The following is a 26848-nucleotide window of genomic DNA, read 5'->3' on the forward strand; positions in this document are numbered from 1 at the left end:
GTGGAAAACTACTATAAATAAAGATTTAAATGCCATTTTAAAAACTGTAATATTTGCTGCTGTATGTTTAACTATTTAGGTTGAATTTAATGTGGCTTTTTTGGGTTTTTTTTGGCGGTAAAAAAAAGCAATTATGGTATTTTTTGCAGTATTTTAAAATGTATTTTTCCTTTAAAAACACACTCGTAGGTCTTATGTTACTCTTCCGTGACTTTTTTTTAAATTTAAAGTCATATCTTTTGATGTCAAAGTGCTGAGAGAAAATCAGCTAACGTTTAACATCCCCTAAGAAGGGCACGAGTGCCCCATTGGCAACTTAGGGAAGGTGGAGATTAAATTTTCCCTAGAACTCTTTCGCATAATCCACCCTTGTGAACCCTAAAGGAGGAGTTTGTGGGGGTCAGTGTGAACTTTTTTTTTTATTATTATTATCCTTTTATTTTCTTTTTTTTTTTCTCCTTTTCGAACATTTCAAGTTTTTTGGGTTTGGTTTGTTTTTTTTTTTTTCTTTTTAATTTTTATTTTCTATTAATTTCTTTTTAGGGGTCCATCATTAGCAGTCCTCACATGCGCCGAAGAGCGACATCAACCCGAGAGTGTCCATCTCGCCCTCACCAGACTATGCCTAACTCCTCCTCACTCCTAGGGTCCCTGTTCGGTAGCAAGAGGGGCAAAGCCCCCTCGCAGAGCCACGCGGCCCCGCAGCCCCCGCACCACGCGGAGGGCGCGGCCGCGCCGCACCCGCACCACGCCCCGTACTGCCACCAGAACCCGCCGCCCTACCACCACCACCACCACTACCACCCGCCCCCGCACCCGCACCCGCACCAGTACCACCAGCACGGCCACGGCCACGGCCACGGCCCCTACCTGCCGCACCACGCCCCGCACCACGCCCCGCACCACCACGGGCCGCCCCCGCCGCCCGCCGCCTCCGCCAGCGCCAAGCCCAAACACAGCGGCATCAGCACCATAGTCTAGGCGCAGACGCCTTCCTGCGGCTCCGGCCTCCAACCCGGCTGCTAAGGCGCTCGCGGGAAGCGACAGATCCCACCGTCGCTTTCTACCCGGGCCGTTTAACGAGCTGCGAGGTTTGCTGTCGCTAAATAAAATAATCGCGGTTAGCCCGGGCCACCCTGGTTTTACTTATCTGCCGGATAGATGTTCACCACCGTCTGGTCAGTTCGTATTTCCAAACTTGCCTTGAGAACGTGCTGCTTGCCGCATCTGAGGAAAGCCACCTTTTACACCAAACCCCTGGACAATTTTACACCTGTAACGAAAAGTTAGCCTATGGGAAAAAAAAAAAAAAAAAAACAACCCACACAGGGAAAAAAGTGAGACAGAACCAAGCGTTGCATTCTTGCTCTTTTATTCTCAATGGGCAAAAAAAACCTAAGTAGACCTGATATGGTTGATGAAAGTACGTAAGTAAACTTTATATAATATAAATATATACATATAAATATATATATATATATACTGTATAGTTAACATTTGTGCTTGGAAAGAAATTTTTTCAGTCCACAAAACTAGCAATATAGACTTTACAAGGAATTCCACTTACTTGATAGGACAGTATAATAGATGAGTAGCATATGAAAGGGTAGACCAAAAACATTAAACGTTAGAAACCGATTTCAAACATTTCAATATTTTCATCACGAGTCCCCCGGACTTGTTAAGATTTCTAAGCAATCATTACTAAACGTGCCAAGTAACATAGCATTTAAATGTTGTAGTCCAATACTGCTTTGTATAAATCCTTATTTTATTAACACGATGATATCATACGTAATCAGTATTAGAGCTGCTCTGCTATTTCAGGTAAGCAAACTCGTTAAGATGCAGTAATTATTCCGTAGCAACGGAGGGTTCCCGCTTACCGAGGGGCACCTCCAAGCGTTGGTCACACACGTTCTTAGACACTTTAAAGGCTGTGATAACTGTGAATTTACATGATCCACATTTCTTTTGTAAGCATATGGATTGAACGAGCACACGGGAAGAGTTCCGCCAGGTGCATGTAAACACTGCAAAAACATTCATCTCAAACATGAAAATGGCAAACCTCCATCCTTCTCAGCTACTTTGGTTCCATAATTTCTCATTTTTACCCCCAGCGAAGCTGAATTCTAGTCCAGAGTGTTTCCAGTGGAAGTGCTCTAAAACTTGAAGGTTTCTTTTAGAATTTAGTATAGGGTTTTTTATATATATATATATATATATATTAAAAAAAACTTAAAAATCTGTAATTCCATGTAGCCATGTGCTAGCAACGAAGTGGCTTTACCATTTTTACTCATCACATTTGTTAGTTTGAAGCACCCAGCACTCAGCAGGCTGAGTTTATGCTCAAACCCTCACTTCCATAGTCCAGTTAGTTGCCAGACATCACATAACAATAGGCTGTGCTGTTGTTGCTTATGTGTTGTAACCAAACCATTTGCAAATTTCTCTACGATTTGTATCCCGAAATCCTGTACAAAATTATCCACGGCGCCTACTTTGTAGTTTCAGCACTTTGAGCCACTGCAAGGACTTAACACCTAAACAGTAGAGACAAAGGAATCACAACTGCAAAACTGTACCAGCCTAAAAGCAAACCTTGAAGAGGATGAGCAAAAAGTTCCAGTAAGAGATGGGTAAAAGTAATCACAGCTCCAGCCAGTTGGGTTTCTGTGTAATAAAAGCGTCCCAGATTAGGACATGGCAGCAACAGAGTGACTTGTCCTGTTGGCTTGCCCATGGCATCTCTAGCGTGGGGAGGATGGGAGAGGTTCAGTCATTTTTTCCCCTTTCATACCATGGATACCACAATACCAGCAAGAACTGCAAGCTGAGCACTTTGTTCACCTCCACAGAGAGCAAATACAGCAATCTAGAGTTTAGCCTTTCGTTTCCAGCAGTCACGTTCGTTTCACACATGTGCAATATGTTTTCCCCTTCTGCTCCTTCTCCTCAGAATGAGCTCCATGAAGAGAAAACAAGGGATCGTTATTTTTCTATATCACTCATTCTATTCTAAATTCTGCGGCTTACCTTAAGAGGGCTCACCCGGGTCCCCTGAGGCTCTGTTCCTTGCAGTTTAAAAAATATATACTGTTCTTATAAGGGAAAGTAGAACTGTCTGCATGTCATCTAATGTTATTAGTGTGAGGCTACACTCTACATATTGTATAATTGCAAAATATATCAGTGTTACTGTTGATATTAGTTGAAGTAAAGTGATAACATATTTCAATATGTAGACTTTTCTTCATACATTTGTACCAATAGTAGAGTCTAACTGTAATTTATAGGTTGTTCCAGAAAAGATGAAGAACCATTTAGGTGCAAACATCTCTCAGAAACTGCATCTTTTAATTAAAACAGAGGTGAGAAAGCTCCTCTTCACTGGGTGATGGAGTCTGTACTTGTTTCAGATGCAGAGGCATGATGGAAGTAAAATTCTGTATATGGAATAAAGGTAGGATATGCAGTAGCAGTGGAGAGGAAATTCTGACTCGCTGTGTTGATTAACAACTCGTTGTGTTAATTACATCTGGGAGATTTAACATCTAAGACGTTAAATCTCCCAGATCCGCATTTGCTTTATTGTTTAAAAAACCCCCTTTCATTCATGTAAATTAGAGTTACATTTAAATATTCTGTACTTAAACAGTAAGCCACAGTTTAATGCCTGCCCACTGATTTTCCATGTGCAATCAATGTATTTGTGAACCAAAGTGTTGAGGAGATGTCACAAACGTGCATGCACAGAAACATTTCCACGTGGTTCCATGGGCACTGGGGACGAGGCTGTGCCTGCCTCACGCAGGGGGTGTGAAATCACAGATCATTTAGAGACCAAGGCTGGTCACGTGAGAGCACAGGATTTGGAAACTCTGTCCTTTCGAGCCAATGAGGAGAAAACAGTGGACTTGACTTTATTTTTCCCCTGGTTTGTTCTGTTTTGTTTCTTAGACTGTGTGTTTCTATGTACTCCAACCAAACAAACGTGTCTTGGTGTCAGCACAAGTCTCCAGACCTTTGCTGCTTGTTTAGGGTTGTAGTAAAAACCTCTCTGACTCCATCCTCGATCGACAGTTGCTTAAAGCAGTGTGGGTCATGCCTAGAATAGGAAAATTCCAGGACGTGGGCTTAAGAAAATGAATTGAAATGAATTCTTCAGCCTGCAGGCAGGAGTAGAATGGAGAGGGTTTTTTCTCAGATGCCATTGCCAATTACAAGCTGGTACAGAACTGCAAAGAGTGACCGTGGTTCTCTCTTCCCATAAACAATGTGGCAAAGCAGTAATGCTGATTTGAACAAATGAAAGGGAAATGTAAAGAATGAAGGCGTGGCAACAACAACAACAAAAATCTTTTCTGGGACAACAATCAAAAATATATTTGGGGGTTTTATTTTTTTAAGTTAAGAATGAAATGTAAAACAATGTAAAAAAAAAAACCAGAAAATCAAAGTTCATCCTAATATAATGTGCGTCTTGTATTGCTAAAAAAACCAAAAAGTCTAACATACAGTGTAGAATGATTTTCCCATCATGTACTGCATGCAGCAGAAGCCTCTTGTTTCTTGATAAAATGAGCTGAAAGACAGTCAGCAGATATTTAAACACTGAATCTCTAGATGTTGACTTGCTGTTCCATATGAAGCTGTGTGTTTTCTGCAGTTAAGCATGCATTTTGCTGTTCCCTTGTAAAATACCATCGCACTTCTTGCCTGCAAAATGGATTCTCGTGTATATACTTCAAAGAAAAGTGGAACCAATAACAAGATTCAATTCGGAAAAGAGAAAAGGGGTGGTGAAAATGGGACCAGTCGGGGGAATAGAGAATTCTCTAAATTGTACATAGTGTGTAAATTAGCATTACTGTAAGTCTGCAGTCACTTTGAGGTTGCCTATCTCCTGCTAGGAACTTAAATCAGCTTTGAGTTGTATTAAACTGTTAGAATTAGGTCTTGAATGCAGACTGTTAAAGACTTCAAAAATCATTATGCTTACAAGAAGCTTCTGTTCTGGGGAGGCTCGAGACCCCTTTTGTAACTCTGGGGAAGAAAGGAGTGCTTTCATTTTAATATGCATTCTGTTTGTAAGTAGTAACAGACCCTATTGATGTAAAACTATAACTGTGATCATGTGGAGAAATCAAATAAATCATTTAAAACTCTGTGTTTCTCATTTTGTGCAATCCAAGAGCTTCAACTCTTCATATTTGAAATGAAGGACATTCCTTCCAGTGGCATCCTGGCCCTGCTGAGGCAGTGGGATTTCTGCTGCTCGCTTCCAAGGGGCCAGGAACTGAAGATCAGGTGGTGGAGGTGGTGAGCGGAGTCTGGGAGCCCTTCTCACTCAGCTCGGGTTGCTGTGGTGGTGCTGTAATGGATTTGGTTCTAGAGTTGCTGAAGAGCAATGAATCCAGCAGGCAGGTGTGCAGACAGACAGGGAGACAATCCAGCACCCAGATGTGCAGACAGACAGGGAGACAATCCAGCACCCAGATGTGCAGACAGACAGGGAGACAATCCAGCACCCAGATGTGCAGACAGGGAGACAGAGACTCCAGCACCCAGATGTGCAGACAGGGAGACAGAGACTCCAGCACCCAGATGTGCAGACAGGGAGACAATCCAGCACCCAGATGTGCAGACACACAGGGAGGCACTGCAGAGTGGACAGTTCCTGAACCCCTCGAGCCCTGGTCAGTGCTGGCAGGTTTCTGGCCCCGGAGCTGTGTCCAGCTGACCCCAGGTGGCCTCAGGAGCTCCTGTCCCACTTCTGCCCCTTTGTCCTTGCCTGGTGCCAGCCCTGGGCTGCTCCGTGGAACCCCCAGGAGCTGCAGTGCCTCTGTGGGCACGAGCCCCCAAACCCCTCAGTCACTGAGTCAGTACTGCCCAGTCACTCCTTCTCCTCCCTGTTTGTTGTGTGGCTCAGTCTCCAGCCCAGGAGGATCCTTTGGCCTTCCCAGGGTTTGAATTACATCCTGCAGTTGCACCTCGATAATCACCTGTGGGTTATTGCAGTGTCTTCTGGTCTTGGAGCATTCCCAGGGGATTGCAGTGTGTCTGTAAAACCTGGCCAAGCTAATGCTCAGCTGTCAATTAAACTAAATACTGTGTCTGCTTCTGTTTTCTATAAATTTTAGGAGATTCTTGAATTATTTTGTTGGAATAGTCAACCATGACCTCTTTCAGGAGGGCTGTAATTCAGGGTGTGCATCTTCAGCAGTGATTTTTTTTTTGACAGGTGAGTACCCTGTTACCATCACCCTCTGTGGCACCCTCTGAGCTGTGGGACCCCTCAGAAGGTGGCCAGTGCCTCTGTACCGTAGAAACATCCTCTAGTGGAAGCAGAAGAATTTGCAGAGCTGATCCTCACTGATACTTCTATTCCTGGTTTAGAAATTAGGGTTTGTAGAATTTGAATGCATTTTGAGAAGATGAGAGGTCTGCACGTGGCAGTGCACACACAGATGGCAGGAATGAGTTGCCATGCAATAAACAACTTCTCAAGCTCTTCTAGGCAGCAATTTCTTAACACGTATTTTTTGTATTTTTTGGTTGAAATAAAGAAGTGCAAGATTAAAAGGACAGAAAAACAAAATAAAGAACTTTAAATGGTTTACCTGTGCCTTTCTTCAGATTTTTGTCGACTCAACAATCAGTGAATTCTACTTAACTCTGTTTTTTCCAGTTGGCCTTAATAATTGATTGTCATTCAGAGTCTCATAAAAACAGGTATGGTATTTTATCATATATTTATTTTATTTTAATAGTTGTGCAAGTGTTTCATTCATCTCCACCCTGTGTTACAGCTGCATTAGGTACACCTTATCCAAAGGAATATTTCTGGATTTTTTACCCTACTTAGTGATTTTTGCTGCCATATTTTGTTGACATAAAATTCCTGGAAGACAACATAGCACAGCAAATCTAATAGAAATATCTAAACTACAAAAATATTTCATTTTAGGTATATTTTTTTGGTAGGCCTTCTTTCTGTTTCCTATTATTTCAAGAATTAAAGCCAAATCTCATATTACTCAGCAAAAATAAATCAACTGCAGGATGAGGCTGGTCATGAAAGTTAGGAAAAACTTAAATTAAAATTTCTGCTGGAAGTACTTCCTCAGCTAAGCAAGACTTCAATAAAAGTTGTGTGGGTGATGCTGACTTGAAGCCATCACTTTTATCAAATGTTTAGATCTATCATTTTTGCCATGTGAATAAATGCATATTTTTAGGGATGAAAAAAAAAAATCCCCTTTATTTGGCATTTTTGCAGTAACTGAGATGTGAAATTAGCAGCACGGTTCACGAGAGACAGCAGCTGAAAGCAGCCACAGGAGTGTGCAATTCATCAGCTCTGCTGGGAAATGACACCACTGGAGCTTGCATTTATTTTTCCTACTTGGACACACAGCTTTAGACAGGTCTGTGTAATGAGCAAAGCAAAAACGAGCTGTCTTTAACAAGATGAGCAGGGGAAATTCATTCCGAGGCAAATGAAATGTTCAGAGTGCATGATGGAAATGTCTTCTCTCTGCAGCTTCTCAGCTCTGCTACAGCACAGATGTGTTTTTCCTCCTTTCTGATGAGGAAATGAGCCTGGGGTTGTGTCCAGGGAAAAGCCGGGACTCTGCAGGAGTTCTGTGACTCAGCAGTGGGATCAGAGCGAACCAGGGCTGGAAATGGATTCATTTCATCATTGCCAGTCTGATTTTGTAGTGATTTTTTTAGTAGGAGCAGAGCTCAGCTGAGTGTGGGACCCTGCAGGGAGGTGCCCACCCCTGTGAGCATCTTCCCCTTCCACCAGCTCCCCATGTGCTCTTGGCTGATTATTCCTTCCTTTTGCTGACTAATATTCCTTTATGTCCACCTCCAACAAGAAAGAACATTTTTATTTAATGATTCGTCCTGTATATTGTCCTTGCTCACGGAGCTCCTTCCTTCTCTCCAACATTACAGCGCAATAAAGTTTATTTTGGCAGAGAGGTTCTTGACCCATCTCCCTTCTGTGTTCATTAACAGTGCTAAGATGTGCTTTATCCGGTCACTGCAAGGTCTGTTTATGGCTGCCCGTGTGCTCTCACTCATCAGTGTCACCTGTGTGCGACACAAAGCCAGCCCTCTCCAGGCTGGCCTGCAGCTCCTTGGGTGCGATCCCACAGCAACAGCTCCTTTCCTGCACCGAGTTCAGCTTACCTCCCCTCACTGAGCCACAAACTCCATTTCACTACATTGTTTGGCCTATTCTCCCCGGCTTGAAAAACTAAATCTTTTTTGGTGGTTAAAAAAAAATCATAATGTGAAATAAAATGTAAAATACTTCACAACGCGAGGCAATTTAGTGCTTCCTTTTGATCCAACAGGCAGAGCTGATGGACAATTTCCCTGCAAGTGCCACCTGAAGTCGTGAGGAATCCCTTTCATTGACAGGATGTATCTGTATTTTTTCAGGTGGTTTCTTAGGTGGCCTCAGTCCAGTCAGTGTGGATGGAAAACAGCTTGGACAAATTTATTTCTGTATTTGTACAGTGACCGTGTTAACATCTGTGTTTCAAACACATCAGATCCCTTCCACAGCACGCAACCAGGAGCTAAAGTGGAAATACCAGCTCCTGCCCTCACCTTTCCCAGGATTTCATTTGTGAACCAGCTTTTTAAAAAAATATTCCAAGCCAGGAGGTGATGCAATGAGCACATCATCACATGCCTGTGGGAAAGACAATCATCAGTGTCAAGTGCAAAACTTTCAATACCATGTGTCAGGTTGAAAAGGAGCAAACAATAAAGAGAGGAGGAATTTTATGTCTTTTTCCTCAAAGTGCTGCAAAGCCTGGTAAATCTTTTTGTACGGTAATTTAGTGACACTTTTTCAGTAAATATCTATGGCTCAAAGAGCTAAATGTTACCAGGTCATTTTATTCTTGAATGCCAGTTTTTAGGCAGCTGCTGGAAAAATATAGAAGAATAAAAAGGAAAACCTTAGGGTAATTTTAATGGAGTCATTTACTGATCTCTACTTCTCTTGCATTAATTCCTTCTCGGGAAGGAATTCTTCCACTTCTGTGTGGAATGGGCTGAAATGGACATCCCTGTGGGAGCTGTGGTTGTTCACAAAATGTGAGTTACGAGGGGCTGGAACGGCTGAGGGATTAGCTGGCCCAGAAAGGGAATCTGAAATTATGGGAACACGTGGAAGAACACCTCAGTGGCACAGACAGCAGAGGAGTCATAAATAAAAGTGGGGAAAGGAAGAGGTCGGGCATGCTGCTGAAGCAGAAGGCAAAAATACTGATTATTGTTTTTTTTCAGTAGATTGTGCAGTTCTGTGCAAGGCAGTGTGAAGATGTATCAGGTCCGGATGGGGGGATTCTGCAGAGAACTGCAGCTGCCAGGAGTGTGATTACACCCAGCACTGGAAGGGTTGCGTGGATGGGACAAAGCCTGTGGTGAGGCACCGCTGGTGCCAGCGCAGGAACAGAGGATTCTCTGCGCCAGGGATGGTCTGCCTGCAGCTCGTGCCGTGGGCGTGATGCCACCCCTGTGACTGGAAAACCCCAGGAGTTTATTTAGGATACGCTCACGGTGCCATGCTCGTGCTTGCTGAATGAACACACGGGGTGGGGTGTGCTGGCTGCTGCTTCAGTTCTTTTGAACTTCTGATGAGGCATCTTTTCCCCGTGCTTCCCAACTGCCCAGCCTTGCTTTGGATCATTTTCTTCAAGCACTTTTTACCACGCTCTGTTTTCCCTTTCTTTCAAGCTGCCACATGACCCCTGCATCACCAGAACCTGCCTGACTTGTCTCAGGAGAGGGTGGCCTCAGTTCAGCCCTTTCATCCCCGATACTCAGCCTGGGAGGCGTTGTGGGACCTACCCCTCTCCTGACCCCCAGGACGGTGTCTCCTGCCCAGAGCTGGGATGTGGCACGGCCGTGGCAGTGCCACCCAGGCCCTCTCAGAGTGACATCGGCTGGCTCTGCCCCGTTAACCCCACGAGTCACCAGGCTGAGGGTTTTCCCCTTCTATCCATAGCATCAACTGCCTATAGAGGCACCGACACCTCATCACTGCTTCCCGAGGACTGCAAAGCGCCGCACCCAGCCCAGCGTTCCCCACCCATTGTTTCCTGCTAGGATTAGACATCACCTCTCGCTTTTCCACCCTTCAAAACTAAAAGTAGGATGATGTTACTCAACCAGAGCTGAGCACACCCTTACCTTTTCCTGTCCCCTCACTCTCAGCCCCTCCTGTTCCCTAGTTGCAGTACAGTCGAGAGGCAACCACGGCAATTTATTACAAGATTAAAGGGGTTTCAATTTCCGAGTCATAAGTAAAGGAAGCAAAATAAGAGAGTTCATTAAGCTTGTGTTTACTTATTCTTCTTGTAAATGGCATTTTGGTCACATTCTGCAGTTCCACGCAGACCAAAGCAAAACGAGGGCAGGTGGACGTGGAGATGCCTAAAATAAGAGAGTAATGGCAGCCTTTAAAGGGGTTGTTTTATTTGAAAGAAATAGCTCAAATAAATTAATTCTACCTTCGAGTAAATGAAGTTTAGCACGCAGAAAGCCTTTCTTCGTCAGTGAGGAGTCCCAGCGCCCTGCCAGTGAGGCAGCAGCCGTGGGGTGATGATGCCCCAAACCTCAATTCTTGTTCAGAAGGCGAGCACTGAGTGCTTCTCAACCAGATCGCAGTGTCGGGTAACGGGCTCAGTAATTTCACACGGGTTTGGCACTTTTAAAAAAGACAGAACCTGCGGCACGAGGGATGGGGAAGGAGGGAAGGGAATGCTCGGTGCAGGGCAGCGCTCCCGGCAGGACACGCTGGTCTGCCCTTGGCACATATTGACATGTGGAAAGGGCTGCAGGAGTGCGGGGCCGCTCGGGGGACGCCTGGAGCTGCCGACACCACCCCGCTCCGGCTCCTGACACACGGAGCAGGGGGAGTTAGGCTTGGATGGAGATTTCGGGGCCATTTCCATGCGCTCGGTTTGCAGCGATCCCTGTCTGTGGTGCTGCTCCCCGGCTGGCCCGCACTGCTGCTTTCGCTTCAGGAAGGCCATTCAAAGGCACCCTGCATGCACCAAGAGCTATTTTCCGGTGGGAGCTGCCGGGCCGGGAAGGGAAGGGAAGGGGAGGAGAGGACCGGAGGAACCGGAGGAACCGGAGCCGGGGGAGAGAAGCCGTGAGCGGCTTTAGTGCTGTCCCCGCTGTCGCTGTGAGGGAAGCGCTGCCCGCTGAGGCTGTGGGGCCGTGCCCCGCCCGGATGAGCCCAGCCGTGACCGGGGTCTATCCCCGGGGTCCCTGCGAGCGAAGCACCGACCGGTGACGCTGTAGGGCTGTGACAAGCTGTAACCGGGTCTATCTATGCCCGCGGTCCCTGAGAGCGAAGCACCGCTCGATGACGCTGTAGGGCTGTGACAAGCTGTAACCGGGTCTATCCCCGCGGCCCCTACGAGCGAAGCACCGCCCGGTGGGGCTGTGGGGCCGTGCTCCGCCCCGGGGCCGGGCCGGGCCGGGCGCTCGGCGGTGCCGTCAGCGGAAGCCATGAGCGCCGTGCTGCTGCTGCGGGCCCTGCGCTGGGCCCGGCCCCGGCCCCGACCCTGGGCCCGGGCCGGCCCCTCAGCCCGCGGCCTGCGCACGGCCGCGCCCCGCCGCGCCTTCGCCAAGGAGCTGTTCCTCGGCACCCTGCGCAAGGTGAGTCCGCGGGGATGCGGGTGGCCATGGCGGGTCGCTGCCCTTTCACCCGCGGACGGCGGGGAGGGCACGGCGGGGCCGGCACCGAGCGGGACGTGACCGTCATCGGCACCGCCGGCGCTTTCCCAGCCGGGCCGCAGCGGTCGGGGTGAGCCCACGGCAGCACCCGGCCCTGCCTGGTTGTCCCGCGGCCCGTGGGTCCGGCCGTGCTCCCGCAGAGCTCCCTGCCCTCGCACAGCGTGGGCAGCAGGCGGCTCTGGTGTCCGGGTGCCCCTCGGCTGGAGCCGCCTTAGCTGGAGTGACACCTTGGCACACAGAGCACGCGATTTTTAACTCAGAATAACGCGAAGAACCAGCACCCAGGAGCTGCCCTAACCCCCAGCCCCCCAAATCCCCCTGGAAACACGCGTGTCCCTGCACACCACGCTCCGGGCGTGCCGCAAAAGCTGCGTCGCTTTGTTCTCTGTTTTTACACCAAGGAGCGAGACTTCTTGTAAATTTCTGCCTAGGGTTTGGATAGGAAAGATTGAAGTTCTTGTCGTGCTTTGAGATGCCGCTGGACAAGGAAATTGACATTGAGCTAGAACGCTCTATTAACCAGGGTTTGTTGATGCAAGGCTTAGAGTGTGCATTTATCAGAGGTTGCAGGGTGAAGTAAACTGAAAGAAACTGAAAGAAGGAATAACTCAAATCCGCTGAAATGAGTTGAACAATAGTCTCCTGCAACAGAGCTTGTCAGGTGAAGTGTTACAGCAGTCAGCACTCAGGCTCCACGGTGTTAAACCCCTCTTCAGACATGTCTGGGGTGGTTTTTTTCTCCAGTTTCAATACAACATCTTTCTGAAAATCTCTAGCATTTCCCAGGTCCTGAATTTTTGCTCAGATTTTTATGAACAGATTTGTGCAGACAGGGGTAAATTCTTCTGTTTAAAAGGGGAAAGGCAATAAAAATGAGAAGTGCGCTTCTCACGTAGCCTCCCACTTCTTGTGTTCCTTGCTTGGGATTTTTATCAGTTCAAACCTGTCAGGCTGTGCTGCTCCCAGGTCATGGCCAGAACACCCTGGTGATGATAAGGAGTGCTGGGACTCGCTCCCCTTCGTCCTCGAGGCATCAGCAGGTGAAATGTGCTGGCTGTAGGCAAGGGACAGTGTTCATGGGCTGAGCTTTGGAAACATTAGAACAGTTCATTGATTTTGACACAAGTTAAACTCATTTTTTATCCATCCCTAAATAGGGTTACACTGACAAAGCTCACGGGTGATGAAGGATTTTTGCATCCTTGTAGTTCTTTAAAAACCTCTTGATTTCTCCCTTATGTTTCTGTTGTTCAGGTAACACCCTCTGGTCTGGGTTTGGTGTTTGCACAGTGTTTTAGAGTCTTTGCAAGGCATATCACCCGTAATTTTTATTTCAACTGCATTATTTGTGTATTAAAAATTATTAAATATTTCTCCTATTTTAGGAAGAAGTTTTTCCTTACCCAGAAATTAGCAATGAAGAACTGGCAGAGGTCAACCAGTTTGTGGGACCTGTCGAAAAGTTCTTCAATGAAGAAGGTATATTATGTGTTTTTATCCATGCAGGTGATTTAGTGATTACAAAATGATTACAAAATGATTTAGCTGTAGCAGTTGAATAAGATTATTATACTTAAAACAGTTTATTTTATGCATTTATTGCTGCTCCCATAGTGATGCTGATTCTGTGGCATGTCCATTTATGGCTTTTTGGGGGGACTATTTAGGTGCTGATCAGAAGAATTAAGTCTCTAAAACGGGAAAAAAACCAAGGATGTTAGAGCATTCTGGGGTAAAGATGGGATCTGAAATTGGTTTAAGCTCAGCTGAATTGTGCTTTTTACCACTTCATATATTGTGGGGGGGTTTTTTCCCTTTTTTCCCTTTTTAACTGTCGTACTCTGCTAAAACTGGCTGTAGCAAAAAGCAGCAGAGATACTCAGAAATGATGGCTCATTGAGAAGCTACAAAATATCAGAAGCCTTTCTGTTTTTTCAGCCTTAGAGTAATAATTCTGTTTGGGAAAGGCCTTGTTACTCACCTGCATTGCAGGGTGTTCCTTCCATCAGTGCTGCCATGGACAAGCCAGTCCCAGAACAATTGCAGAGCTCTGGTTTGCACAGACAGCAATTTCTGGGGCAGTTAAACAGCATTGTCTCACACTCCCCATTGACAGAGATCCCAGCCCTGGTTTTCCAAAGGAATTTGGAAATGTAGGAGTTTAGAGAAGCCAGTGATTGTCACACATCACAGTTTCTGAGGTACAGGGGATTTTAACTTTTAAAATTGTAGTGTTGCTCCCTGGCAGTAAATAAAGAATTTATTCAAATTACTTTTTTTTTTTTTTTTTTTTTTTTTTTTTTTTTTTTTTTTTAATTCTTTGCTCTGTGGGGGAACATAATTTATGGAGTAAACAACTTGATGTTTAGGAGAGGAATAAAAGGGTCAGATTATGGAGTCTGGAGAAAATATGATTCCTGTTTCTTTTCACTGCCATGGTACAGAACAGCTCTCTTAATCCCCCAAGAATCTAAAACCTCCTAAGAACAAGCTTTTCTAATTACCTCATTTATGTACTTTTTTTTTTTTCCTTTTATTCATGACCTAGACTTGGTTCAGATAGAAAATTCTGGAAATACTTAGTTTATTCCAGTCTTGGAATCTGCTGACATGCAGATCCGGTAGAAATGTTTGAGAAAATGAAATAAATGCTGGATTTTTCCCACTTCCAAGTCTTTTTCCTGAATATATTGTGAGAACAAACAGGAGAGTCCGGCTGAAGCTAGAAAGAAGAAATTCTTGTGAAGCTGGGGATGAGGAGTCTCCTGCTGGGGGAATGCTGCAGTCTCACAGCTGCCCTGGGCACTAAGAAACGCAGTGTTAAATGAGAAAAACTTCTGTGTTTGTAGTGGACTCAAAGAAAATCGATCAAGATGCAAAAATCCCACCTGAAACCTTACAGGGACTGAAGGACCTGGGTCTCTTTGGCATGCAGATTCCAGAGGAGTACGGTGAGTAAATATCACAGAAGAACAACCCAGTGCATTTACAGGGTGCATTTTGTGTCACTTTTGCAGCTCTCCAGCTAAAGCTCTTGCACTCCTGTATTTCTGTACTTGAAATGGATTTTTTGGGGGGAAGCAGCACGATAAATGTACTGAAATCAAACCTGGTGCCTGTTCCAGGTGGGCTGGGCCTGTCAAACACCATGTATGCACGTCTGGGAGAAATCACGTCCCTGGATGGCTCCATTGCAGTGACCCTGGCAGCTCATCAGGCCATTGGGCTGAAGGTAATGCTGCGGCTTTGGCTCCAGTGCTTCTGCACAGATTGCATGGAAAAGCTGAAGTGAAAAATGGGGGGACTTGGGGGGAGCAAATCAGAATTGCTGGGGAAGCACAAATCAGGTTGTTGGTGTCCCCAGCAGCCCCTGCCACTGGTTCAGTGTAAGACCGAAAGGCTGGATAGGAAGTACACAAGAAAGTTACTGTCGGGATAATTATTCTTAGAAAAACTACCTTAAAGGATCCCAAGCTGTATTGTTTTTGTTGGTTTTTGGGGTTTTTTTAATTGACCAAACTTGTTTAAAGTAGCTATAATGAATAGAATTGAAATAAACAGAGTTTTAGGGTGGGTCAGGTGATGAGAAAGGAGAGAATTCAGAAGAGAGCAGCTTTGGCTGGCTGGGGCTGCGTGTTGGGGAGCTCAAAGGTGAAAACTCATCTAAGAGCAAGTGTGTCAACTTTGAACTTTAGTACAGCCATAGGTATTTACCTTTTAGTGGTGGATGGATGGCAGAAAGAAGCTTGAAACCGCACTAAGTTTGTTACAGCAAGAGAAAACTCCTCATGGAATTGAGCAGACAATGCTAATGAAAAATATTTTCATGTCTGATTAATAATGCAGTCTGTTGTTTATTAAACTGTCTCTCGCCATGCCATAAAACTTGCAAATGACGCTTTCTGAATGTGCTGGGGCTTGTCAGCTGCCTCTTTTTTCCCACAGGGTGATGCTGGGAAGTTTTCTGTGCTTGTTTCTGCAGGGGATCCTGATTGCTGGCACCGAGGAGCAGAAGGCCAAGTACCTGCCCCGCCTGGCCTCGGGGGAGCACATTGCTGCCTTCTGCCTCACCGAGCCTGGCAGGTGCTGCTGCCCCCACAGCTCCAAAGCGGGGGTTACTGCTTCATCTGCATTGCTTCATTGCTTAAATCTTCATTATTTGGGGCCTGTGGCTTCAGTATATAAATCTGTGGTTTATTTTTAGTTTTCAAAGGAATGCTCCTGACTGTGTAATTGCTCTTTCCCCAACGTGCTGCTCCCTGACTCTTGTTGCTCCCATCCCAGGAATTCATTTACTTAATTTCTTCCATGAATTGAAAGGATGCTTTGTGCTACATCAGAAATAATGTGCTGTGACTGTTCTAGGATGCTTTCAGTTCTTATTCAAAATATAAAAGCCTGTATTGAGGGAGCTACCAAAACCAAAAGGAAGAATTTTGGGTGTTACTTAAGTGACAGGCTCATTGTGTGTTCACATAGCTCAAAGTGTGGCTCCAAAAAGTTGCTTTTGTGGCATTCTGCACATTCTGGTCAGGTCATAACCCTGATAAGATGGTAATGAGCAGAAATGTCCCCTCAGGTAACTTCTAGAGCTGTTCAAACTAGCGAGCTTCCTTGTTAGTTAAAAGCTAAAATTGATACGCTGCTGTTTAAGAGCCCCTCCTTTTTAAATGGTGGGAAGAAGGGGAATATGCAGTTCTGGTTTTTGAAAGCATGTTTATTTCTTTAAACATTAATAACTTGTTTGCTTTCTAGTGGGAGTGATGCTGCATCCATCCAGACAAGAGCAACCCTGAGTGAAGATGGGAAACACTTCCTGTTAAATGGCTCCAAGGTACCCACTCAGATTGGGAACAGGAAAGGGTTTTGTTAGGAAGTGTCCTTGGCTTTTGCATCAGTCTGGAATTGGGAGATTTCCAAGCTAGAGGAGAGCAACCGTGTCAAAAAGATAACCAGGTACAAAGAGAATAGAAAATTATTGTTAGGGAATTACTGCATTAAACCCCTGGTAAGAAAAATAGAAAACCACCCCAGGTTCCTTCTCTGTCACCCACTTGTGTGTTCAGCTTCAGGGAGGCTTGGTTTAGTTAGTAAATCAGCCCTCTCCAGCACAGCTTAGGTAAAAGGAAACCTAAACCTGTGTTTTGACATCTCTTCATTCTTCAGGCTAGATTTTAAAAGGAAACTTGATATTTAAGTAGAAATAGGGCTGCTTGGAAGGTTTCTGCTAAAAGAAACAGTGACACATCTTCCCTCTCTGAAAAACAGGTCTGGATCTCCAATGGTGGCCTGGCCAGCATTTTCACAGTGTTTGCCAGGACAGAGGTTGTGGATAAGGACGGGCAGGTGAAGGATAAGATCACTGCTTTCATCGTGGAGCGGGACTTTGGCGGTGTCACGCACGGGAAACCCGAGGATAAACTGGGCATTCGAGGCTCCAACAGTAAGAATGGCCTAAAATTGTTAGCAGAAATGGTTTCAATAGATTAATGTTTTATTTTGGTTTGATCATCTGAATTCAGAGGCAAAGCAATACCTGTTCCATGCTACAGTGTAATTTTCATGTTTCATTAGCTGGTTTTTCCTAGGAGTCCTTCCTGACGCGGGGTCTGAAATAAGAAATCCATTTTGTGGAGTTCACCCACTGTGCAGTGAAAGAAATCACTCGGGAGATTGAGTGGCCAATAGGTTTAATCTGGAAGTCCACTTTCATCACTTTTTAATGATTGCAGCTTCTCACCATCTTGGTCACTGTTCAATCAGTTCCTTAGAACTAAAAATAAAGACGAAACTGTAGTTCTCTGTTTACACAGTGTGCATTCATAACATTTTTAATGTTTCACATCAGTCATTGATGTCAACTACAGCCTTTTCCCAAATTCTCGCTTTGTTGGCAAAGCACGTGTAATTCTGTCGTAAACAATGCATTACAAAAACTTCATTTCTTGCTACAAATAGTGACTTAAGTTCCTGAATGTCTTTTAAATATTCATATTTAAAAGTGTCATATTGTGTCATATTTAATCAAGTGTTAATTCCGTGTTTCAGCCTGTGAAGTACATTTTGAAAACACCAAAGTGCCTATAGAGAACGTAATTGGAGAAGTTGGAGGGGGATTTAAGGTAAGCAGTGGACAGTAACTGCTGGTGATTTTTAAAAGCCTGAAGGAGACTGATTTCCCCCTGTACTGAAGTTTCCTCGTGGGTGGTGTGAGCGCTGCCACACTGCAGAGTGCTGGAGGACAGACTCCCCCACTGATCTGTAAATCGGTGTCACTGGACAGTGCCCAGTGTGCCATCACCTCACATTTCTGTCTGTTTCTTCTCTTCTGGTCGGGCTTTTGGTTGTTTTTCGTGGTGTCCCCTCAGAAAAGAGAGTGACTTCAGCTGCCCTTCTGACCTGAATGGGGAACATGTCCTCTGCTGGCTCCTCCAGCAGAATGTGGAAAGGGAGACACAGGAATGAGTGTCCCAAGGAATGGCTGGCGGCAAGCCCAGCTCCAAGGTGCCCTAGCTGTCAGGAGCTTCTCCAGGGCTGGATTGTTGCACAAGGAAATGCTGGCAGGACCCCAGGGAAGAGACACAGCTGGCCTTGCTGTGTCACCTTTATCTGAGAGTGTGACCTGGGGATTTGCAGTTCTTACTCCTGCTGTAGCAGGCAAGTCCAGGCCTTAATGCTGAATTAAATAATTTTCCTTAATGTAGTAGAGATTAAATAAAGATTTTTGTGGTGTCTTCCTGACAAGGTAAAATGTAAGACAGTGACTTCTTTCCTAACAGCTTTGACCCGAGTCACCCATGTTGTGAAACAACACCAGGCTCCAAAATCTATTTTTATGTGTTACTGGTCTGTATTTCATTTCTACACCTCCATTCTTGTTCCCTTCTGTGGCGTGCTGAGGCAGAGAGCAGCAGCCACCACAGGTCAGCTGCAGGGAGAAATATTGTGGTTTTCTTCTTCATCTGATAAACTAGAGCAGTGGCTGAGCTGGAATGTTGTTTACCAGCTGCAGATAAATACATTTTTATCTACATTTTACCTTCATGTCATTGGAATAGAGATTATTTCCAAGTCACTGGATCATCTACCTCAGATATAAAATTGGACGCAATGGGTGGCAGGAAATGCCCAGTTTTGAAGCATTTTCCTTGGGATGCTGAGTGCTGTGGTGACTGATGTGAGGGCACTTCCCAGGACTGGAAGGGTGTCCCAGTGAGGAGTGAAATCCAGGGAATTCTGAAGCAGGACGCAGCGAGCAGCGTGGCCTTTGGAAATGTGGCCTAATCCCCATCCGTTTCTTCACAGGTTGCCATGAATATCCTCAACAGTGGAAGATTTAGCATGGGCAGTGCCTCTGCTGGAATGATTAAAAAGTTGATAGGTGAGTGAATTGGGTGCTCTGGATGGCTGGGTGCCAGCAGAAACTGCTGTGAGACAGATAATGCAGGACATTGAGAGTGGGAGCAGGAGTCTTGATCTTGTCATAACATGCTTTGACATCTTTAAAACACTAAGATATGTTTTTGAAAAATAGTTATTAGCAGCTGCTTGCAGAGGTTTTGAAATAAAGTTTTTTTTCCTTTAATATACTGTAGGTTCAGTTCATAGAGTGGGAGGTTGCTGCCTCCGTTGGACTTCCCTGAGGTATAATTTTCTTCCCGAGAAAACAATCTCTGTAAAATCACCTTTTAGAAGGTGTAATCTCCCCTAGAACCTCCCACCTGAATAACTGGCTCAAAGCTGCACACAGTAATTAGGAATAAAACTGGTTTCTGTCAGTAATTTGCCAAAACAGAAGCAGAAGTGTCTCTAATCCATTAGCACCAAAACTGATTACTTCTCTCAGAGTGCAAATTCACACCTCTGGTTCAAAAGCCTTTGACAAGCTGGTCCCAGACTTGATCAACACCATCAGTGTGAGGGTGATTTTCACAAAATGCTGCTTCTGGAGCAGCCAGGGTGTTCCTGAGCATTGACTGGAGTGTCAGCATCCGGGGAAGGACACCAGCAGCAGGAATGGTCTGTCACAGCCCTTCTGAGATGGATTTGTTTTTCTTTCTTTAAAGAACTGACATCAGAGTATGCTTGTACCAGGAAACAATTCAATAAGAAACTCAGCCAATTTGGATTAATTCAGGTAACAAAAAATGAAACACCTAAATCTCTGTGCTAAGTGCCAGGACATAGATTGCATTGGGGATATTTTGGCTGTACCAGTTTAAAGGATTTGCTAGAAATTTGTGTGAACCTGGTGCTGACTTCTGTACACTGATCTTTTCAATGTCCAGAATGAAAGATACATAAAAGTATTTTTTTATTCATTGTTGGTTTGAAGTGGTACTTTTAATTGATTGATTAATTTGATGATGTCAAAGATATTACAACTGCGGGGGTTTTTTAAGTTTGAGAGTTGTCTGTGGCCTTTTGCATCTGAATTTCTGTATGATTCCTCACGTTGCTGTCTGGCAGGAGAAGTTTAGTTTGATGGCTGTGAAGGCCTACGTGATGGAGAGCATGGCTTACCTGACTGCAGGGATGATGGACAGGCCAGGCTTCCCTGACTGCTCCGTGGAGGCTGCCATGGTCAAGGTGAGCAGTGCTGGGGAAGGGCTCTGTGCTCAGCAGAGGTCTGAGAGCTGCATTCACACAGGTGAGAGGAGCACTGCAGCCAGGTGAAAGCATAGCTGCTGTTCTCTCTGTATCGCTCAAGCTCAGACTCGTACCAAATAAAACCTGCAGGGAACAGGCTGGGAATATCAGAGCCCTCCTGAGCTGGGGTCAAGCACAGGGACACTCGGTTACACTCGGTGCCAGCTGTCCCAGGGAACTGCTGGCAGAGCAAACCCTGTGGAATATCCAGGCTGTGGCTGCCATGGTGTCCCTCACGGTGTGGTCACTGCAGAAAACTCCTGCTCTGGGCTTCAGCCAAACAGCTGCAGCTGTTCTGCCCATGTGGGGCTGCCCGTTTCCCTGGAGTGTGCCCTTTTGGAGAGTGCCTTGTGCACTGTGAGGGCACTGTTTGAGTCTGAGCAAACCCCCTGAGCCAAAGGGACGCTGTTCCAGGCGAGTTAACAGGGCTAGTGTAACACACAGAAAACACGGCAGCAGTGTCCTGTAGACACAAGCCCAGAGCAGGACATGCTGTCTTTATTGCTGATTTGTGGGCTATTCACTGGTGATTAAACCATGGCAGGTGTTCAGCTCTGAAGGTGCCTGGACGTGTGTGAGTGAGGCTCTGCAGATCCTTGGAGGCCTTGGCTACATGAAGGATTATCCCTACGAGCGCTACCTCAGGGACACCAGGATCCTGCTCATCTTTGAGGCAAGTACCAGGATCCCATTCTCACTGCAAACTGCAGTTCACATTCTGCAAAGGTGAGCAGAAACCCAAAGGTTTGATTGAGCAGGACTTTGTTCTTCAGCTTCAAAGTCTGTAACAGAATAACACTGCAGGACTAACCTTGTTTTCTTTGGAATATCAATAGTAGTTCCCTGTAATAAAATAAGCTATGGAGGCTTTTATAGACTGACCACAGTGTGAGTTACAGCAGTAACCTTTCCTTTTGTGTGCCTCTCACAAGTGAAGTAGGCAAACTCACAAAAGATCAACCTAGAAGTTTAATTAACTTATTGATGGGCATTTCTGTTAGAAGAAAGGTTGGTTCTGAAGCTTGTTCTCTTTCCAAGCTGGATTGTCAGTGAGCCGTCCATGTGCACATCGGAGTCACTGCCAGACTTGATTTTAACTCAGCTCATTTTGAGCAGTTCTGCAACTATTTAAATGTTCCTTCACTGGAACAGTGCAGAACTTTTTTTCACTCAAAATGTATTTAGCCTGGTTTCTTTTTCATTGGGATACATTTGTGTGTTTAATAATGAGGAGCTTGACTTCTGCAATGCCCCACGAAATCAGAATGATAACTGAGATAAGGAAGAAGGCAGCAATTTGTGGGTGGGATACTGGATACTGGAACAGTGGGAAGGGCACAGAGGCACAAGAGACCTGCTTGGAAAACACTTCAATATTGTGAACTCTAGCTACCCACCTGTCTCACTTTCTTTTCTGTTTTATCTAGGGAACCAATGAAATCCTGAGAATGTACATTGCACTGACAGGGATGCAGCACGCAGGGAAGATCTTAACTGACAAAATCAAGTATGTTCTTATTTATTGTTAATAGTTTCTAATAAACTAAACAGAATCTGCTAATTTTAGAGATAAGAGAAGAAACCATAGGGAAAACCTGCAGTATTTTCTATTTATTGCCTGTGGAAGTTCAGTGTTACAGGGGCTCTTTGTCTTTCTAATGGGATGGTTCATAGATTTAGGAGTTGTAGCATTTAATGCATTTTATCTTAGACTTTTACATAAGCTGTAATTATTTCTTTCAAGACCAGTAATGAATATTTTGTGTCTGAATGAAGTTGTATTGCACAACAGCTGCATTGTACATATTGAGTGCTGGTCTCTGGAATTCCTTGTGGGTGTCTTGGGGAGCAGCTGATGACTCTTAAGGCACCACAGTTGTTCTCCAGAGTTCACAGTAAAATGAATCAAGACTTGGTAATTCATGGACAAACTGCGGGCATTTTGCTAAAGCATTTGGAATTTCAGCTGGTTATGTCTGGACCTCCTGGAATTTCCTTAACAGTCCTTTTTTTTCTCTCCAATATTTCAGAGCAATCAAGAAAGGAAACATGGGAGTGGCCCTGGGAGAGTTCCTGACCAGGGTACAGGACACCCTGGGCAGGAAGGTGGATCTGGGCCTTGCAGGTGACCGTGGGGTGGTGCATCCCAGCCTCCAGGTAAGGGCCTCGGTGCTGAGACTTTATTATTTTTCCCTCTGTGTGGAAGATCCAGGCACAGAAAATTCTCTAAACCTTATGCATGCAGGCCCAAACATAGAAATTAATACAGGATGTGACCTGAGACCTTGGAAAAGGCTTCCAGCTTTAGAGACCATAAGCAAGAATGTGGGTTTGTAATAGAGACATATTAAGCTAGGTAGTGGAAAGTTTTAAGTTTGCCTGTGTGGCTTTCAGCAGCAGGGTGGATCAGTGTTGAAAAAGAGAAAATCCAGTATCCTGTTTTAAAAGGGGTGGGGGTGTGCTGCTTTTTTGTTACAAAACTACTCAAACTGTTGTATTTTCTGTTCTGTTTTATAGGAGAGTGCCAAGAAACTTGAAGAAAACGTTTATTATTTTGGAACTACAGTCAGGGGCCTGCTAAGTAGGTTTGGCAAGGTAACTATTTTGTCTGTTTTCTTTGTTACTGAATAGTTTATCCTCAGGGCCTCACTGGAACCTGCAGGGGAGTGAGTGTGGCAGGACCCAGCACTTCCTTCACATGACACCTTCTCACTGGGTGTGAGAAAACACACTGACATTCTGAACTCAGTGTAATGGACAAGTTACATTTTTAAAACCAAAGCACCAGCACCCTCAGTGAATTGGTTTTCTTCCCCTTGTGTAAGCACAAATCCTGCTGCCGCAGGCATTTAGCAAAGTGGTTTAAGGCACACAGCAGTTTTACAATTTTACTGTAAAAGGTACGGCTTGGCTAACCAAAAATTGACTGATAATTTCTGACCTAGGCTAGAACCTGTTCATGCAAAATAAAGCTGGACCTAAGCGCGAAGTATGGACACTGATGTTTGGTTAAAGTTTTAATGATTTTAAAGTGATAATGATTTTCACTCTCCCAGACTATAGTGGAGGAGCAGCTGGTGCTGAAGAGAGTGGCAGATGTGGTGATTAATTTGTATGCAATGACTGCAGCCATCTCCCGGGCGAGCCGCTCCATCAGCATCGGGCTCAGGAACCACGACCACGAGGTGAGCGTCCTTCAGCACCAGCATTCCCACTCAGGCTGTGCTCCTGGGAGCAGGCGGGCTGCATTTCTGGGGAATTACAGCAAACTCTCCCATAAAAGTGCAGCAGAAAGTGGCTAAGCCTGCCCAGAGTGCAGGAGCCTCTCAGGGGCTCTGCTTGTTGAGCTGCACACTCTAAACATGTTTAAAATACTTCTTCAGCACATACAGAGACATTTAGAACCTCATCACGATTCTGCACATTCTCTCAAATCTGTTAACACCATGCAGTTCTTCCCAGGCTCTTTGCATATAATAATTAGTAACAACACATAATCACCATAATCACAACAGTGTTCGGGCAATGCATTTCAGAACAGGACAGCAGTTTTTAGTAGTTCATGTACAGTTTCATGGCAGCATTTATGTTACAGCATGAGCAAAGTTGCTACAATTCAGTGTTAAAACCAATCCAACCTGATGAAGGTTTGGCTTTGGCCTTGAGACTTTGCTGTTTGTGTGAGCCCTGTTCTGGATTGATTCCCAATCAGTCTTGGAGGCAGTTTTGGGTGAAGGCTCATCCCAGGCCTGACCCTTGGCAGCTCTGGACTCAAAGGGACAGCTGAGGCTGCACTGCACGTGACTGGGGTGCAGGGCTCCATTATCAAAGGGCTTTGAGAAGTTTACTTTACTATATTTTTACTACATGGTTTTGTTTATGAAATTCAGTCACCATTTTGTAACTCAATTTTACTCCTTTTCCAGGTGCTTCTTACAAATATCTTCTGCACAGAAGCCTATTTCAAGAATAATTATGCCATGGCTCAATTAGAAAAATGTAAGTCCTATAAAATAACTTTTATACTCTTCTGTCTTTCACAGTCTGATCAAAAGAAGGTTTGATGTGACCAACAGAAGAGTTTTGCTCTGCTTTTAATTCAAACAAGGAGCAGAGCTGGAACTTGTTGAAAGGAGTCTCTTCACTTCATAGCTAAAGCAAACTGCCAGGGTTCTTTTTTTTGAGGAATATAAAATCTATCAGTAGCAAATACTTCTGAGCAGTAATTGATAGAAATTAGGGAATTGGATCCTGGGAAGTACTGAGCAGTTGGGCATTGGCTCTCTGAAACTCAGTCTGTAATAATCTTGTCTTTTTTAGAAGAGAATATTCACTTTCTTCCTGGCACTCACACAATTGCACTTGTATTCAAAAACACTTTTTAAAAGAAATTTAGAACAGGTCTTCATTGTTAGTCAACCTTAGTTGACTTTTCTCTGTTTCTCCATAGATGCTGAGGAAAACCTGGATGATTCCATTAAAAAAGCTGCAAAGCAGATCCTGGAGAAGAGGGCATACATCTGCTCCCACCCCCTGGACAGGACCTTCTGATCCCTGCCTGACAGCATGCACTGATGAATGTAAATCCAGGAGGAATTCGCTGCAGTTCCAGTATTTGACACCTTAAAAACATCTGTTATTTAATGTCTTTACTAAATGTAACTGTATAAAACTTCTTTCTAATGACAACTTCATACGAAAAGGATGAATAAAGAGATTTTATTTAAAGCTAAAACAGAAAGTCCTGGCCGTTTCCACCGTGCTGCCAGCTCAGCAGTGGGGCACAGCTCACGCTCCCCATTGCTCCCACAGATGCAGCTGGCACCACGGTGCGTGTTGCCAATTCCAGAAGGGCATTGGAAGCAGTTTGTGTCCGGGAGCATGCTGTTTGCTTGTGATCAGGGCAAGTTTGGCCATTTTTTTCTGCCAAAAAACGATCTGGAAGTGCTCAACTGAGCCTCGACTGAGAGTTCCAAGATCAACCCTTCTGTTCCAATAAAGAGCTGGAGTTGTCACCCCAGTGATCGCGTGCTACCCCCAACAAAGCCCACAGGGCACCAGCCCTGGCTGAGCTCCATGTCCGGGCACAGCCGTGGATGCCCATGGTGTGGGCAGGCAGGAGCCAGGCAGGGGCTGCTGTGACCAGCGGCGGGGCCCCAAGGGGCTGGGGGAGCCCATGCTGAGCGTCCCTGGGCTGAGGGCACATTTCCTTCAGTGGGATCACCTGGGCCTGCACCTCCTCCAGTGGCAGCGCCCCAAAAAGAGCAAGCCAACAAGAGCATCTCCAGGGGCACAGCCTGAGCAGCAACGTCAGCAGGCAAAACAAAGGTTTTGTTCAGCCATGGCCCTTTGATGAAGACAAACATTTACAATCAAGGCAGTCCATTAGTACAGACAGGGGTACACTCTGGGGATACAGCTAAGGCCATGAGGTCGCAGCAGGGCTCTGAGGTCACAGCAGGGCTCTGAGGTCACAGAGGTCCCAGAGCCCCGTGGCTGCACAGCACCACAATGACCCAGCAGTTGGTCCTCGGCCACAACTGCAGCGGCAGCATCGGCGGCGGCAGCAGCGGTGCTGACATTTCGAAGCATTGTGAAGAGAGTGGTTGCAGCAAGAGCAGCAGGATTGACACAGGGCGAGGCACCATGGCCCTTGCTCTGTGCCTGATCCTCCTGCTCCTCCTGGCTGTGGCCCTGCTTGCCAGGACTGCCCAGGCTGCTCCATGGCGAGCGCAGGGAGCAGGTGAGCTGGTGGCCTGGATCCCCTTTCCCGGGACAGCGCTCCCTTCTCACCGGGAAGCCTTGGGGATGGTTTTGCCCAGGGTTTAAGGGAGGGTTTCCTCTGGGAGGGAGAGAGCCCCAGGGGCCCTGGGCTGCTCCAGCCACCCCTGCAGGGATGTTGCACAGGGCCTGCAAAGAGTGTGGAGAGTGAGCAGAGCCAGCCCAGAGCTCCCCAGGCCCCTGGGCAGCTTTGGCCCTGTCCATGGACATCGGCCTCCCACGGCCTTCCCTGACCCTCTGGCAGTGCCCAGTTCCCTAAGGCAGAGGGGGATCCCAGCACACATGGAAATGGTTCTCATCTGTGCTCCCTTCTAGACTGGAATCAGAACATGGATTATCTGGAAGCCCTGGCTCATAACCACTTTAAATCCTTGGAGGATGCTGAAGGCAAGTTCTCAGTGTGCCTTTCCTGTCAGAATAATCCCTGTCAGTGTGGCAAGAGCTCACCCATATGCCATTTCCCTTACCATGATCTCATGGCTGAAAAAGTTCTGGAAACCTTGCCCTGCTCCCTTCTGGAGCCCTGATAGATCCCCAGGATGGCTGTCAGTGGGAGGAAGGAGCATTTAGCTGTCACTGCTCTTCCCATGTGCAGTGCCAGGGTGTCCTTCCGTGTGCTCTGTGCAGCCAGGGA

The 26848-nt window shown here is 45.7% G+C and overlaps 2 protein-coding genes across 9 annotated transcripts in view; both read left to right on the forward strand.

Annotated features, from left to right (window-relative positions):
- IQSEC1 (IQ motif and Sec7 domain ArfGEF 1) overlaps positions 1–5174 on the forward strand; it is a 266555-nt gene extending 261381 nt beyond the window's left edge. For 7 of the 8 annotated variants that reach the window (XM_040076675.2, XM_058422297.1, XM_058422298.1 and 4 more), the window contains one exon: positions 544–5174. In XM_040076675.2, coding sequence (XP_039932609.1) covers positions 544–981 — 438 coding nt within the window. In that variant the 3' untranslated portion in view covers positions 982–5174. The remainder of the gene's footprint in view (positions 1–543) is intronic. The other variant, XM_058422301.1, reaches the window with a different exon arrangement.
- Positions 5175–11410: 6236 nt separating this feature from the next.
- On the forward strand, positions 11411–25174 carry ACAD9 (acyl-CoA dehydrogenase family member 9). The gene is made up of 19 exons (XM_040076616.2): positions 11411–11418; positions 11469–11706; positions 13170–13263; positions 14634–14735; positions 14910–15016; positions 15767–15867; positions 16540–16618; positions 17053–17227; positions 17833–17906; positions 19090–19165; positions 19851–19921; positions 20254–20373; positions 20978–21106; positions 21861–21940; positions 22464–22590; positions 22951–23028; positions 23490–23618; positions 24360–24432; positions 24884–25174. The coding sequence occupies exons 1-19, from the start codon at positions 11411–11413 to the stop codon at positions 24982–24984; spliced, it is 1962 nt and encodes a 653-aa protein (XP_039932550.2). The 3' UTR covers positions 24985–25174.
- The last annotated feature ends 1674 nt before the right edge of the window (positions 25175–26848 follow it).

The sequence above is a fragment of the Hirundo rustica genome, chromosome 12, assembly GCF_015227805.2.
Source record: "Hirundo rustica isolate bHirRus1 chromosome 12, bHirRus1.pri.v3, whole genome shotgun sequence".
In the NCBI taxonomy this organism is placed as follows: Eukaryota; Metazoa; Chordata; class Aves; order Passeriformes; family Hirundinidae; genus Hirundo; species Hirundo rustica.